Source organism: Epinephelus moara, chromosome 12 (genome assembly GCF_006386435.1).
Source record: "Epinephelus moara isolate mb chromosome 12, YSFRI_EMoa_1.0, whole genome shotgun sequence".
NCBI classification, from domain to species: Eukaryota; Metazoa; Chordata; class Actinopteri; order Perciformes; family Serranidae; genus Epinephelus; species Epinephelus moara.
Window position 1 is genome coordinate 11,388,375 of NC_065517.1, and position 16,852 is coordinate 11,405,226.

The 16,852-nt window shown below is 39.6% G+C and overlaps 2 protein-coding genes across 2 annotated transcripts in view; one reads left to right on the plus strand and one right to left on the minus strand.

Moving 5' to 3' along the window:
* The window catches only part of frk (fyn-related Src family tyrosine kinase), a 17,796-nt gene extending 9,017 nt beyond the window's left edge, over window positions 1-8,779 (minus strand). Inside the window, exons 1-5 of the mRNA XM_050057709.1 lie at window positions 8,155-8,779; window positions 6,380-6,501; window positions 2,657-2,820; window positions 2,367-2,535; window positions 1,048-1,203 (exon numbers count right to left, since the gene is read on the minus strand). Of these exons, the coding sequence (XP_049913666.1) occupies window positions 1,048-1,203; window positions 2,367-2,535; window positions 2,657-2,820; window positions 6,380-6,501; window positions 8,155-8,552 (1,009 nt within the window). The 5' untranslated portion in view covers window positions 8,553-8,779. The remainder of the gene's footprint in view (window positions 1-1,047; window positions 1,204-2,366; window positions 2,536-2,656; window positions 2,821-6,379; window positions 6,502-8,154) is intronic.
* A 3,149-nt stretch (window positions 8,780-11,928) lies between these two features.
* nt5dc1 (5'-nucleotidase domain containing 1) overlaps window positions 11,929-16,852 on the plus strand; it is a 98,854-nt gene continuing 93,930 nt past the window's right edge. Inside the window, exons 1-2 of the mRNA XM_050057717.1 lie at window positions 11,929-12,329; window positions 15,241-15,332. Coding sequence (XP_049913674.1) covers window positions 12,237-12,329; window positions 15,241-15,332 — 185 coding nt within the window. The 5' untranslated portion in view covers window positions 11,929-12,236. The remainder of the gene's footprint in view (window positions 12,330-15,240; window positions 15,333-16,852) is intronic.

A 16,852-nucleotide genomic window follows, 5' to 3' on the forward strand; every position in this document is an offset into this window, starting at 1 on the left:
AAACGCTTGATTGCAGTAGTTGCTGCTAAGGGTGGCCCAACCAGTTATTAGGTTTAGGGGGCAAACACTTTTTCACACAGGGCCATGTAGCTTTGGATTTTTTTCTTCCTCATTAATAAAACCCTTCATTTAAAAACTGCATTTTGTGTTTACTTGTGTTATCTTTGACTAATGTTTAAATTTGTTTGATGATCTGAAACATTTAAGTGTGGAAAACATGCAAAACAGTAAGAAATCAGGAAGGGGCAAACACTTTTTCACACCACTGTATATGTCATATTTAATTTACCATGATAAATGGCAGAGACATGAATAGCATCAAATCTTAACTTTGGAGAGGGTGGAACCAGAGAAAGTTTGGCATTTTTGCTTGAAAAATAACAATGGCGATTAATCACTTCACAAAAATTGCTCCTCAGTTGACCATTTGATTAATCGACTGATTATTTCAGCTCTATGTGTAGTACAAAAAGAGAACATTAAAGAGCCATACACAAAGCTAAAAAGAACATTTGGCAAAATGTTGTAGACCAGCCCACCACAATTTGACCCAAGTAGAGATGAAAAAGATGAGATGAGATGCAACATGACATTAATGCACTTTTGAAGTATCAAGTAGGAGCTCTGCTAGGTTATTTATTTTTTAAGAAGAGAACTACAGAAACTACATGCCTCTCCCTCTGCACCCTACCCGATGAAGCATCAGTCTGAGAAAAGCAGTATTGGCTGGTATGGATTACAATACAACAAATGTTGACATGGGCTGTTAAATTAATCATGTAATGCATGAAGCTTGAAGTTCATACACACACATACAACTCATGCAGACCCGGAACCTGAAGTGGACTGATTCTGGCCAAGGCTAAATAAAATTCATGAACTATGTGCAGGTAGGTACAAAGTTTGGATTGAAAAACTGTAGGATCTAAAATTGTTTTGTTGCTCTGGGATAAATCTCTACTGTAGTCTGACCATTGCACACTAGCAGTGGACTGTCATGAAGTAGCAATAGTTCATTATATGGGTGTATAAACAAGGTTGCCTTACTATTGAGGAACTCAAGCAGGCTGCCATTCATCAGCTCTGTGATGATGTAGATGGGCTCCTCCATGGTGCACACAGCGTACAGCTGGATCAGCTTGGCGTGCCGCAGCCTCTTCATGATCTGAGCCTCTCTCAGGAAGTCCTCGGCATCCATGGTACCTGCAAGAGTTGTATAGTGACTGTATATTAGGAGTGGAACTTTGACATATAAATGTTTTGTAGTGGTTACTGTTGTGTTTGAACTCCTAGACAGATGCTTGGATTTTCTGTAAATGAGTAAGTGTTCACTCATCATTCTCAGTGACAACAGGAAATTGTAACTGAGGTCCCTCAGGGCTCTATCATAGGTCCCATTATCTTTCCCTTTTGAAAAGCTCTTTCTTGGTGTACAGACATAATTTCTCCTTCCACTGAAATGCAACTTTTCTATCAAATAATTGAAGGCAAATACTGAATGCTTATTTCTGGCTCTTCCTGGAACACTTTGCATTGTGGAATCTTTATGACCTCTGTAGTTTGGCTTCTTACACTAAAGCTGCAATCTTTGTACAAAAAGCCATAAGTGGTCCCTGTTAGCTTACTTGGGACAAACGGGTCAACAGAATAATATAGACCTGTTTTGTACAGTTTAGAAATGAATTCAATGTTTTTTCCCCATTTAATTCAACATGTTTATCTCACATCTCCAGCTTGCTTAAAATGCCACAGCTATGATCTTAACTATAACCAGAGAAGAGACAGTACCATGCTACTTAGACACTGAATTTGTTTTCAGATTTCACTGATCCCATACTGTTGATTCTGATTCCTTAATAGTATGTTTCTGGTTTAACACCTTTAGTGAGAAAAAAGCAGCCCAGTCACCAAAGGAAAATGTTGGCATTGTACATCTCTGCAAACCACAATTACGTTATATTTGTACACGTCATTCATATCATGTCAATGTTTCTAATGTGACGTAGTACATGTCATGGTTTGTCATCTCCATGAGATGGCAAAGATCACTGTTCCAGACCAACAAAACCAGTTGTTTTTTTAGTGAGTCATCCCTGTGTTTCCAACAGTTGAATTTCCAGCAGGGACTGTGTCACCAAACTGGGTATTTTAAGCCAAAACTTTATCTTTTCCTCACTATACCCAAATGTTTTTCTGTGCCTAAATCTAACCACACATCAACCGCAGCATTATTGACATGTAAAGAAACGTAAAGTTTCAACATATCTGCTACATAATAATGTACAAATGTAACATATCTGTGGTTTGCAGAAAGGTATAATGCCAAACTTTTTTCTAGCAACTGGGTTAAGGAGGCAATAGTGTACCAGGTTTGAGGGTCTTCACTGCCACTGCTGTGGTATCATTCCACAGGCCCTCGAACACTTCTCCAAACTGTCCTGCTCCAAGCTTCCTTATCAACCTGATGGAGCTGCGGTCAATCTCCCATTGGTCCACAGTGTTGTAGGAGAGACCATGAGTCTGTGGAGCCTCCATCTACACACACGAGAAGAGTCGCTGCTTACTGAGATGAAGATGTGATTTTATAATGTACAAAAAAGCATATAATGGAATTTAGAAAATAAGCAGGATGTTTTTAATATACAGTGTGTTTTACCTTTTTGCATGGTTCACCCAGACGCACACAGAGGCCATCTGCCTGTTCGGAGTAATGTTCCACCAACTCCACAAGTGTATGAAAAGCTCTGGTCCTCGACACAAAGTAGTCACCATTCTCCAGTCTTTTCAGCTTGTAATGCTTCACCCTCCCACTGTCCAGCACTGAAAGACACGTCAACATCAGTGATATTCAAAAATCAAGAACTGTAGAAGTCACGTTTCCTCATGGAACATAGGCACAAAAATTATGATCAAAGCAAGCAAACACACGTTTGTCATGGTCTCACTTACACAACCATCGTGAGACATTCTAACAAGCTTAATTTATGAAGAAATTTTAATTTCCAATCATTTCTCAAATATATTTTTATTATTGCTTTGGCTTGCTATTGTCAATACCGGATGCCGTAATTATAGCAGTGTATTTGTATTAACTGCATTAAAGCAGTGTTGATTGATTTTTTGGGCCATTTGGTGGCAACCAGAGACTGTAAAAAAGAAGAGGACATAGCCACGGTGAGGTCGCCCATTGGTTTGTTGACTACTGTTTGTTTTGTATTGGCCATTGCCATCTTGGTTTTGAGGAGTTAGAAATGACCATATTTACCAGACACAAAAAACCAGAGGACACCGCCATGGTGGCGAATTGTCAATCACAAGGTATCACCTCCATACCCTGCTTTACCATCTACTTTACTATAATGGGACCATGATTCATAAAATCAACATCATGTTGTATTAAAGAAAACTTCAAACTAGTGATTGAGACCATAGACTCATTAGGAAAATGTTTACTCAGGTAATAAATCAAGTGAGAAGCAGGGTTTTCCTCATTGACTTCTATACAATTGGACTTCTATTTGCAACCAGAGGAGTTGCCCCATGCTAGCTATTAAAAAAAAATGCAGGTTTAAGGTTTTCTGCTGTTTGCTGCTGAGCAGGTGGTGTACAGTGGATTTATTAGAGCTTTTCCCCTGAAAACTGCCCGCTGCAGTTGGAAATGGGTTTCATTAATTATTGATGAGAGCCCCATCAAAAACCAAAACAATTTTCACATATACATACAGTAGTGATGGAGTATGTTGTATGTTGTTGCCCAATGAACATTCTACAATACTATCAGAAGGCCTTAAAATATATATTATAGGGATATGATCACTGGAGATGTGCTTCAGTATGAAGAAGGACACAGTGCCACAGATTTACTAAAAATATAGCTAATAATCTTGAATTAGAATCGTAAAATAATGTCTAGGGATGAACAATAATATCGGTACATACTCGGTATCAGAATCGCTCAACATGCTTTTTTTAATTTTTGCACAATGAATGAATATTATATACAATGAAAAGTATTGTATTTCTTGTCTCCATCTGCTGGTGGGCCATCACGATAAGAGTATGCTTTTATAATATGATGTAAATTCCACTACAGAAGAGACTTATTGATCACTAAAATTAGGTGGGAAAACAAAGTGTATATACATATATATCGATATACATCATGCAGTAAAACAGAAGGACATGGAGAAAATAAACATTAAATGAAATTTTGTGTTGCAACAGAACAATTCTTTTTGATAACCGTTTTTCAGCCTTTTGTACGTCAACTTTGTTCATATCAGTCGTTATCGTGTGGACACAGGTTCAAAGGCAGCCGTTGAATAGTGGCCAACATTTGAAAACTTATAACTGCTCTATCAAAAAAAAAAAAAAAAAGTGCCGTCATTCTTTCTTTCGATTCCATCTAATTAAAAAAGTAAAACTTTTCCTGGGCTAAATATGTTATCACCTGATTCACACACAAACTCCCAGGGGTTAGTGGCTGTGAATTAGGTCATCAACCGGCTTTAATGAATGAACATGGAAAGAATTTTTTCATAATGGAAAGAGCAAGGCCAAAGTGAAAAGACAGATTAGAGCGGAGAGAGATAAAGTTATCACACTGCTTTATGGGAGCACAGACCTCTGTTTATTTAACTTGAGGACCTTGAAGCCATTAATCATTTGAGTCAATTGGGGATAAGAGTGAGTCACCGAACAATGCTAGGGGTGTTTGGAAATGTGTGTTTTGTGGCAGAAGTACACAGACAGCAGAATGCTAACTAGCAAACTAGCATGACTACATCAGACAAACAATATCGATCGAGTGGACTAATACACTGGTACAGTTTAAATGTTTTGGCAGTCTGATTGTTTTAGGAATTATATTCAGACATGGCTGCACCAAAGTGCCTCTCAAGTCATTATGGGTTAATAATTATTCTGATACATAAAACCACAAAGTTCTGTTAGTACGTGCCTGTAGCAGCAAAAGCCCTGAGTGTATTGAACAAGGGTGTATTTTATTGCTTATAATTTCATTCAATTTTATTTTTTTTAAAGAATAAAAAACGTCATTTGTTCTTCATATGTTACAGGCTAAAAGCATGGATGCCTGTTTGGGTGTCTTTCATTGTCAACATAGTAGAAACTTAGATCTCTTTACTTTTTCACATTCATTTTCCACCTATAACCCTTTCCCACCAACATGGAACCAGGTCCGTTCTGGTTCCCGCACCTAATTTTGAACTGTTCAGAGCATCTCAACCAAAAATAAATTGATTCAGAACCAGAAAAACTTGGCTGCAACTTTGCATATAATCAATGTAATCAGCGATTTTGCTTTTACTGTTTATTTCCGTTGTGCACTGTGCAATCCCCTCTGTTGATAACGCATCCTTGATTACAATGTTCTACTCAAAACATGTGGATACACAGGCTGGTTCATTATATAGGACCAAGGTTCCAAGAATCCTGAACATAACATGCTCAAGAGCCAGAGCTAATTTGGTGGAAAAGAGGTATTAGTGATCTGCAGCATGTAATATAGTAGGGATACCCAATCCCTAACCCTAGTCAGTGTAATGACTCAGTTATATCACTTATTGTCTATATAATGCTTGCTAGCATTAGACATGTTAGCGATCAGAAGTTAAACCCCTCACATTTTGCTGCTGAATAGAACCAGCATGTGCTCTCCTGTCAGTCCAGTCACAAGACAAAAATATTGGCATTATCATGTCAGTGTTTCTAAAGTGATGTTGTATATGAGCTGGCTTTGGAGGGGATGGGTGATGGCGTGTCACCTGGCAACCTGCAGACCATTGTCTGAGACCTACAACAAAACCAGCTGTGATTTAGCAAGTCATGGCTTTGTTTCCAGCAGCTTTTTAGATACCAAACGTGAGTGTTTTGTAGCGACATGTCACTGTTTATCCAGCGGATTTTTAGGCACCAAATGTGGATAATATGCAGTGACCCAATACTGTTTTTCCAGCAGGGATAGTGCCATGAAAAGCAGTTGTTTTTTACCAAGTCGTCAGTGCACTTCCTGCCAAGACAGTGGCACATAAAGCAGTTGTTTTTTATTAAGACATCACTTCTTTTCCAGTGGCGATTGTGCCCCCAGAACCAGGTATTTCAAGCCAAAACATGATCTTTTCCTTACCATGACCAAGTGGTTTTAGTGTCTAAAGCAACACACAGTGCCAACATTTTATCTCAACTTCTTGAAAGAAGGTTGTGTCATTTAATCTTTCAATATGTACCTAGTACCTATTTAATGTTGATATTCATGTGCACTGTTCCTTTGAGCAAATGGGCAAAGGTACAGAAATCAGTGAATGACTGTTTGGTTTCAGGGAAGAATTTCAGTTGCTACTGTAAAATTTTATCTTACCTGAGAGGGAGAGCTCCCCTTCCTGACTTTCACAGTTTCTGATGAGGAAGGCGCCGTGCTGGTTCCCTTCTGCCAACAGCATCTTCTCTGCATCCAGCCTCTTGGTTTTGGGAAAATACCATCTGCAAATCAGAATTTAGGCAAAGAAGCAGAGCTGGTCAAACATAACGGCCATTTCTGAATATAAATATTAAACAGAAAAACTTTAATCATCAGGGGGCAAAGGGGACACTTTGTTCCCTAGTAATTTGATTGATTGCAAATTGGCTTATTAAGACTGTCTGCACCACTAACACAAAGTATAACACTGTGATTTTTACCCAATCAAAAATGTTAAAAGATTAATGTGGTGATAGTGTTCATTTTTCCTTTTGACAACATCCCCTGAAAATCTCAAACCAACAAATATTGTGTGCGTTTTAAAACCTGATATATCTTCATCCTCTGTACCACAGAGCTCCATTGTTGTCCTAAAACTATTAAAACATCAGTGAGCCACATTGTTGCCCTGGGTAACAAGTTCCTTCATAACTATGAACACACACACATTTTACTTTATTTTGACTTAATACTACAAATACCATTCTGCTGCCTCAAACACTCACTATATGTGGATTAATCTGACACTGACAATAGTCCCCAGCAGCACTTGTTAAAAACTATGGTGCCCAGCTGTTTTAAGAAATGCTTTGCTCTTTAAACAAAACAAAACAAAACAAAAAGACAGAATATATTCATGACCCATTTCTAAAGATCTTCAGTAGGAGCCAGTGGGTTTGGGACATGCCAGGGTGGGAAAGTCGTAAAGTATTACAAGATGGACTAATCTTTTTGTGAGATTTGATATTCTTGTTAATTCAGAAAAAACAACGGCAGATTTTCTTTTCCCCTAAAGACCTTCCTAATAATTTCGAGATAATAATCTTGTTAATTTAAAAAACCTAATCTATACCGAATCGAAACCTTAACTTTACACACACACACACACACACACTGTATTTGCTGCTGTCTTCAGATATGTATATTAGTAAACTAATTCTTCTGGTTTCAGGTTTGTAGTGAAACCCTGACCCAAATAATGCCTATGGTGATGGAGGGAATCAAACCTACACTGTATTTTTACCTCAGTAAACAAAACAGGAAAAACCAGAGTACAGCTGAAAAGAAACTGGTATCACTGAGAGTGTGAGGAGGCTGAGAACGAGACATTACTCTTTCCAACAATTCAGCTACACACATCAACAAAAACAAGTAGCCTACTCCTTTATTATTTTAATAAAAACAATGTCAGTTACCACACACAGTAGTATCTGAGCACGCTGAAGTGGCAGCCAAAAATAAATTCATGGCAAAACCAGTTTCTCAAACTATCCACAATGATGAAGTCATAGTTGCTAAACAGGATATACAAATGTCCATGAAAGGCCAACAAAGGAATTCAATGCACCCTTGATGTTCTTGTGTTTTTGAGTCTTACTTTCAATTATTAACCTGTAAGCTTACATTTCCTGGTCATAGACAATCATTAACCAGTTTAAGACAAGACTTTACTCTGTAAGACATTCAGCACCAATTCAGAAAAATATGTTCTGTAAAGTGGTATGAGAAAAGGACTGTATGTGTCAGTAGGCTCTCCAAATACAACCTGGGACAATCAGTTAATTGTAAAACAAAATCACAGAGTGGGATTTTGATAGGCTATAGAAAGGGGACTGCTGTTTCAGAAAATGCCCTGATAAATGAATATGAAGGGTGATGATGATGATGATACTTACGGTTCAGCATCAATACTCTCCACAGGGGCCACATAGTTAGCCGGGATGTATCCCTTTTGATTGGCCGAGACCCCGGTGAGGGCTTTCGCAAACCACCATTCACCACTACTTTTATCCAGAGCCTCTAAAGTATCCCCACTGTTAAAGCTCAGGTCCTCCTCAGTCCTAGCGGAGTAGTCATACTTGGCGACGTAATAGACCCCTGGTTTCTCCGCTGGGGGCCGCGGTAAAATTCTGTTTGGATTAAAGTCCGGCTCTGACTTTTTGAGGGCAACGGGATTCGCAATAACAGTGTCAGCTTTCACCCCACGCCTGGTCTCACCTCTAGAGTCCTCCGGCTTTTTAAAACATCCCAAAAAACTCTGCCAACACGAAGAAAACCTCTCTCGGATCTCCATGGTGCGATCGTCAATCACAGCAAGTCATTCTGTGCCGGGGGATAAGCGGAAATAGTTTGGGGGAATCCCTTCTGCTGGCTCATGATCCAAACTCCATAAAACACAGAGTCATTTTAATGCTTCCAATGTTTGACAGCAGTCGATTTTGACCTCAGCACGCACTCAGACAACACAACACACTGAGGAGGACGTGACTGCCACTTAAAGTCTTAAGTTTCCTGGAAGAGAGTTCATGGTTCATGTTTAAGTGTGCCAACCCACAATCACCTGCACCTGCTGAGGAATGGGGAGCGGCTTACCTTCAGTGACGTCATGTGCCCCCTGGTGGCCATACTGGAGGACAGCGCCTGTGGGCTGATTATGAAGGAAGAGTTGTGTTTGGAAGAAATGCGTCACCATTTTCCGATTTATGTTTTTATGATGTTGTGAGATCACTCATAATGGAAGCCCCTTCCTGCCAGGAAAAAACACATGACATACAGAAACTGACATGATTTTTATGGTCAGTCACAATAATGTGGCCCTGGGTAAAGGTTATGTGATAGTGCCTAGAAATTAAGCCACAGCATGTAAGATTTTTACTTATTAAAGGAATACTTCATCCCCCAAAATGACCATTTGTAGGCCTATATCAATGTCGCTTCGAATTTGTGAGGAAAACTATTTTCTCTCGCATGCTTCCATGTTGAATGAAGAATCCAAAAACTGAGAAAACTCTTGATGAAATTAGGTCATGGGGTTTAAAAACAGCAAAACTGTTTCAACATTTTGACATATTCTCACACAGCTCGTGCAGTATAATCCAAGTCTAATTCATCCTGTTGTATGCTCAGTACTTCACAAACACATGCATTTTTTGCTAAATCCGTGGTGTTAAAAATCTAACTGAAAGTGAAACTTACCTACTCTCTCTTTAAAGCCACACCCTATTGACAAAAACAGTAATTATACCTTGCTGAACATGGTTGTTGCTGGTCTACCACCGCCTCGATTGGTAGTTTGTTTATGTCACTGTTACTTTGGTGAATGCGAGCCAACCCTGTAAAACACCAAAGTCATACAACAACACAAATTAACTAACTGATGGAGGCAGTGGTAGACCAGCAGCACCCGTGTTCAGCAAAGTATAATCACTATTTTTGTTGATGAAGTCTGGCTTTGAGGAGAGCAAAAATATGTTTCATTATTAAATACTAAGGTTTTACAAAAATGCATGTGTTTTGCCTTGAGCATATGTATCTCAAGGCAATTGAATCGAACACAACTGGACTTAGTTTTGTCTTAGAAGACGTTTCACCTCTTATCCAAGAGGCTTCATCAGTTCATGCTTGTCTGGCTAGGCTGGAACTAGTCTGATGAAGTCAGACAAAACTGAAGACAAAACTAAGTCCAGTTGCATTCAATTCAATTGCCTTGAGATAACTATGACCTGGATAAATGAGAATATCCACAGGCGTATTGAGCATATGGTTGGATAAATGAGATTCAGATCACACTGCACGAGTTTTTAAATGGTTGTTTTGATACGGTTTTGCTGTTGTTAAACGTGGACCCATATAACTTCAATTCATCAAGAATTTTCTTGATGAATTCTCTGACTCATTCACTATCAAGGCATGCAAAAAATAAAACAAAGTTTTCTTCACAAATTCAGTGTAAAATGGGGTGAGTAACTGATGTAGATGGTTATTTGGGGGGGGGGTGAAATATTTTTGTAAGTCACAATTATGAGATAATAAATCCAAATTATGAGTCAATACCTCAAAATCATGGCCAGATTAACCTATTAGTAGGCCTGAGCGTAGGGGCGACAACATAAGGTAATAATGCAGAATCTGCTTTTGTGGATTTGCAAATTGAAATTTGCAATTAATCAGATTGCCATAAAGTAAATGACATTCAGGGAACCTGAGGAACTTTTGGTTACAGTTAAGTCAACATTTTGATACACTAGGCTACATCATAATTTGGGCTCCTTATTTGTATTTCTTTATTTATTTTATTTCATCATTACTCACTAATTACTGCTCCAGAGAGATAAACTGGGTGCTCGGCCTCAAAAAACAACTCAGTTAAAAAGGGGGACACCACATAAATTAACAATTCCAGTATGTTCTTTCCATGGCCGAGGGAAGTACAACCAGTATTTGAAAACATGAGATACTCTCTCTTAAAGCCAGAAACCAGAGTCTCAAACTTGTGATGTCATAGGGTATACAGTCTGGAGCTGCTTCATAGTCAGTGAATCGGAGTCTGATTTTGTGGACCCAAAGAATGATTCTTTTCTTCTTTATACCCAAATGAGCTTTATTCTATTGTAGTGTCCACAGTTCTGAAACAGAAAATGTACTCATATACTCAGAGCAATCCCCTGGTGCTCTCACTGAGTGCAGTTACATGGACATAAATAACATGAATGTTTATGAGGCTTATCCCAGTTTGATCAAATTCAGGATATGGTGTTATACAGTGTTATATTTCCAGAGTACTCCAGCCAGCATATTTGGGTTTCTCATAAACAAAATATGGTGTTTACATCCTCAAACACATAAACGGGATACTCCACAAACCTGATCATAAACAGCTTATTCATGACCATGTAAACGCATTCAGTGTCATCTATAACAGTGGTTCCCAACTGGGCCAGCCACGGCGTCCAGATTTCTCCTTAGTCATTGGTTCAAGGTCCACACAGTTCAATATATTCAGCTTCATTCTTGCTGTTGGCCATGTCGTCAAGCTGTGTGAAGTAGTTGTCAGTTAATCATTCACTCTACAACAAGAACTTGCACTTCAGAATAAAAGCTATGCACCAGAAATTGCCTGTACTTCAGAATACAGTGTGTTTTTTACAAACTTGACACATTTGCGAGTCACTTGTGGTCCATTCAGGATGGACATGTGACCCACTTTTGGACAACGACCCACTAGCTGGGAACCACTGATCTGTAACATCTTTCCCAAGTCATTTTCTGTGGAGCAGTTCCCGAGTTTACACCTAATGACATCACAAATTTGAGTATTAACACTCCAGTTTTTGGATTTGTGAAAGAGTTTTTCATGATTATGAATATTTTTGGCCTGTGCTGGACCATTAGAATAACATGTAGGCCATGAATTTTGAAAATGGGTGTAGTTCCCCTTTAAAGTCATCATCACCAAAGCAGTCAATGTCTGTGCAGCTTCATGTTTAATGAAAATATCACTCCTGATGCATTTTATGAGAGGGTCTGTGGAGGGGGGTTCATAGGGCTCCAGCAGTTAATTTTGCCCCAGGGCCTCTGAGTAGTTTCATCCAGCCCTGGATAATTGACTGCGCTTTCCAAATTCATTTGCGCACACACAGCGTATGTTACGGTTTCGTCCCACACCCGGAAGCAGTGCACGCTCCCGCACTCGCCTCTCTGTCGCCTTCTTCTGGCACACAGGAGTTTAACTCCTGGCTCTTCATGCTCAACTTATTGACGGTAACCGGTCACTGATAATCGACGCGGCTTTCGGAATACAGTTTGGTGAATTGTTTTCGCGGTAACGTAAGCGAAGGCTGAGCAGCGCGTGTCCGGACCGCAGTCCCATCCCCGCCGTCAGTCAGTGACATTGACACATCAGTAGTGTTGTGCTGCTGTGCACAAGTTACTGTGTGTACGGTAACGTTTCCCCGCAGTTCCCCCTGCTTCTGCTACAATGAGCGAATACTTCAGCCTGTCGGACAGTGATGTTATCGGCTTCGACCTGGACCACACGCTCTGCCGCTACCATCTGAAGGAGACTTCCAGGGTGAGTGTGTGCAGCGCGTGCAGCTAGCTCCGATACATAACCATACGGTGGCCGCGACGCTTCGATCCGCAACACATCTGGATTAAAAATAGCACGGAGCCGTCAATACGCTCCACGGTCACTTGTCAATTCTGTCGTGCCTGTACGGATACATGGTGCTGAAAATGCCCGTCAGTGTGGGTCGTGTCTGAATGGAGAGATGTGTGCAAGGTGATGCGATGCTCCTGATGCTGCAGTCACTCTGCGTGACTCACAGGTTGAACGTCGGCGGTGATGATCATACATGTCTTTAAATCCCCTGTGAGGCGTATTGGCAGCAGCATATTCTCATATCATGTTGCATTTGCGGTTATTATAAGCTACAGTCAGTGCAGGCTCACAGGGTCGAGCTGGATTCTGTGACACCGAGTGACAGAACCTAAATGACTGTTGAATCCCAGCCAATCATTATGGCCTGCTTTATCAGGCCTGGAGTTCATTTATGCTCTCTCCCTGTCCCCATGCATGTCACATGTATGTCTACTGATCCTGTCAGTGCAGTGGCCTAGGATAGAGAACCCTAAAAGGGTCATCACATAAAGAAAATCTCATTTGAGGATTGTTTGACTTAATGGAAGAACCTGTGTCTGTGCAGATGCAGTCATGCAAGAGATTTCTCTTAAGTTGAATGTGTATTACAGGCTAATGCATATTGCATGTTGAATATACTGAATGTTAGTGTCATTACAGAGATGCTTACTTTCAGTAATGAATTGTTTGTTCCCCTTAAATGACTGAAAAAACTTGATGAAACTTAAAGCTGCACCACTCAGTTATGTTGACATTAGCAATAGATGAAATTGCTATGTGTATTCCCAAAGGTTATCACTCATGACGAACCCACAGTGAATTTCAAAAATATTTCACCCACAAAATGAGCATTTGTATAGCAAGAATTCACCATGTTACCTTGAATTTGTGAAGAAAACTTTGTTTTTCTTGCATGCCTCTCCGATGAACGAAGAATCCAAAAACCAGACCATTCTTCGTAAATTGAAGTCATAGGGGTCCACATGTAACACCAGCAAAACTATATCAAAACATGCATATACAAACTCACACAACTCATGCAGTATAATCCAAGTCATTTATCCCAAACACATGCATTTTGGCTAAAAGCTTTGTATATAAAAGTGAACTGAAAGTGAAATGTATCTATGTTCTCTTCAAAGCCAGACTCCATTGACAAAAACAGTGATACCTCACTGAACACGGGGGCTGTGTGTCTACCACTGTCTTGATCCATTAGTTAATTTGTCTTATTGTGCGACTTTGATGTCAGTTTGGATTCACCAAAGTTACAGTAACACAAACAAACTACAGATCGAGGCATGGTAGACCAGCAGCTACTATGTTCAGCAGGGTATAATTACTGTTCTATTTCATATCAGGTCAACACGCCACCGCATGGATCACTCTCTTTCAGAATGACCCATACGGTGGCGTGTTGACCTTCATTCATAGAACCACGGTTACCTTCTGTAATCATCCGTTATTGTTAATGGGGTCTGGCTTTGAAGAGAGCACAGATAAGTTTCACCCCAGTTTAGTTTTAACACCAAGGTTTTGGTAAAAATGCATATGTTTAGGAAGTACTGAGCATACAAAACTATATCAAAACTTGACTTTACATACTCACACGACTCATGCAGTATAATCCAAGCTTTATTTATCCAGTTGTTTGCTCAGTACTTCCCAAACAGACTGCCCTTTCTGAGGGGGAACTGACATGAAAGTGAAGCTTAATCCTTGTTCTATTCAAAGCATGACTCTATTGACAAAAACACTAATTTTACCATGCTGAAAACGGGACATGCTCAGTACTTCCCAAACACGTGCAATTTCACTAAAACATTACAACATAAAACACTTTTACCTACAAGAGGTGCACCCAGTAGTGTGCCTATGAGCTCCAGGCACGCTGCTACTTGTATGCAAAAGTGTTCTAAATAGTAAAGTTTCAACAAAAATGCATATATTTTGGAAGTACTGAGCATACCACTGGATGAATAAGACTTGAATTATACTGCATGAGTTGTGCAAGAATCTGTAAACTGCTGTTTTGATATAGTTTTGCCGTTTTTAAATCTGGACCCCTATGACTTCATTTCATTAAGAATGTTCGTCTTTTTTGGATTCTCCGCTCACCATGGAGGCATGCAAGAAAAGCAACGTTTTCTTCTTGAATTCAAGTTAACATGTGGTGAGTAATTGTTATACAAATGATCATTTTGCAGGCGAAGTATTCCTTTAACCCCCAACTCAGTAGTTATCCTTAGCCTCATGTAATCTGTTTCCAGCAACCCCAGGCAACAATTTTCAGTGAAAAAGCTCTGATAAATCCACTGTACGCTACCTGCTCAGCACCTTATAAAGCTCAGACAGAAAAAGTTGGTGACTGTATTTATCTTAGGAGTTGGAAAGGGTGAAACAGAGCTAAAAAGAAAAGTGAATATCGGACTTATATTCTTTATGTGTACATGAACCAGACTCCTGATGAATGTTTCTCTGTGTCATTACGACTTTGTAAGATGCTATTATGTCAGTGTGGCATCATGTACAAAAAAACAAAACAAAAAATAAAAATGTGTCCACATTTTCGCTCAGCATATACGGTTCATGTCTGGAAACAGTGAACCGTCGCGTGTCAAAACGGTATTGAGCTGGAAGGAAAGTTTTCCTGATCATCATGTCTTCAACCAGTGGAATCACCCTGTGCAGTGTTAAGATGGGAGAACAACCTGTAGATTCCTGGCCTTCAGTGACACATAGTTGCATTTCATTGTTGTTGTCATTTGCATTAGGAATGTGCGGCTTGTTCCTGTAGTTGATGATATTAAGTAGTGATGTTATTTCCTCTCTGTTTTTGCAGCTGATCTATGAGAGCTTTGCCAGGTTTCTGGTGGAGCATAAAGGCTATGACAAAGACCTGCTGAACCTAACCCCTGCTACCTGGGATTTCTGGTGAGTTGGCAACCACAGTAGTTTCCCCAGAGACTGTGTCCAGTATGCACTGTCCAGTGTGACCTTCCACAATTGTTGTTACTCATGATAAACTTCAGAAAGATTAGATGCAGCTCCCTCCATGGAGGTCATCTCCAGGCATGTTTGAAGCCACAGTCCCTCGTTCAGCTGATCTGTGTCCTTCCAATTTGTTCCTATCAGTCTTTTATCTGTCATGCATCCAGTTTTTAAAATTTGATTGTTGTGTTTGGACCAGTTTCCTTCAACAGTATAATTCAAAAGGCACATTGCTGGATTGCAATGACCAGTACAGCCAATGAATTTCCCCAGGGTGTGTGTAACATTTTACCAGAAGGTTTTTAATTTAACAGAAGTTCATACCAGTTGACAAAAAGTACCTTTATCTTGATTGCAGTGCCAACAAAGATCAGAGTCAGAAACACCCATCTTATGCCATCGAACAGGAGTGAAACCAATTTAGTTGCTTTGTGAAGTGTTTTTGACACAATCCCACTCTTCAGTTTCCAATGATATACCTCAGTCAGTTTTCCAGTTTATTTAAACTTCACTCCAGTTTTCTCTTGATGTTTTGTTCATCAGTTTGTATAATTTTGATGCAGTTTTATCTTTCTGTCTGACCATTAATTCTAGCTTTTGGTCAAATATGATCTTATTTGCCTTCATTTATTTTAGAAAGACACCACAGAACCATGACTTTTATGATATAATTCTCTCGCAGCCAAATTCTAAACATTTGATCTCTTGTTTTGTCACCGCTTTTGAGACATCAGCATGTACCAATCATCTCAAGGATGCGTGGGCAGAAGAATTGGGTGTTCCACTGTCAGATGAACTATAGGAGGAAGGCCTGGCCAGTGTACAGAACTGCTCCATTAACTCTAGATATTAATTAATTAAATTTAAGGTCTTACATGGGCTACATTACTCCAAAACTAAACTAAATTTTTGAATCAGTGTCTCCCATATGTGATAGATGTGGCAGTGCCGAAGGCTCACTCTCACACCTGTTCTGGCAGTGTCCCGTGCTCAGCAATTTTTGGTGTGACATATTTAATTGGTTTTCTAAACAATATAGAAAATATTCAACCAGACTGCAATCTCACAATATTTGGCTCTTCAGACAGGACAACAGCTCTTCCTCCCCATCATAAGCAGGCTCTCAAAACAGACATGGTTGCAGCCAAAAAATGAATACAGTTAAACTATAAACACACCCCCTTGTTTTAAAGGGTGGCTGATTCGCTTTAGTGAATTAAAGGAGCAGAATTCACAAAACTATTATCAGATGATGTGGAAGCCATTTTTGGCATTACTTGATGAGACTTAAATGTACATCTTGTGAGTCATGCTGCTATGTTATATCATTTTTTTTCTGTGCAAACTCTGCCTTATCCTGATCTGAGCGATATTTTAGTGTTCCTTCTCCTATGTTTCTCTTTTTGTTTGCTTGGTTGTTTTGTTTTTGTTATTTGTTTCTCGCACCCCTGACAATATTGCAG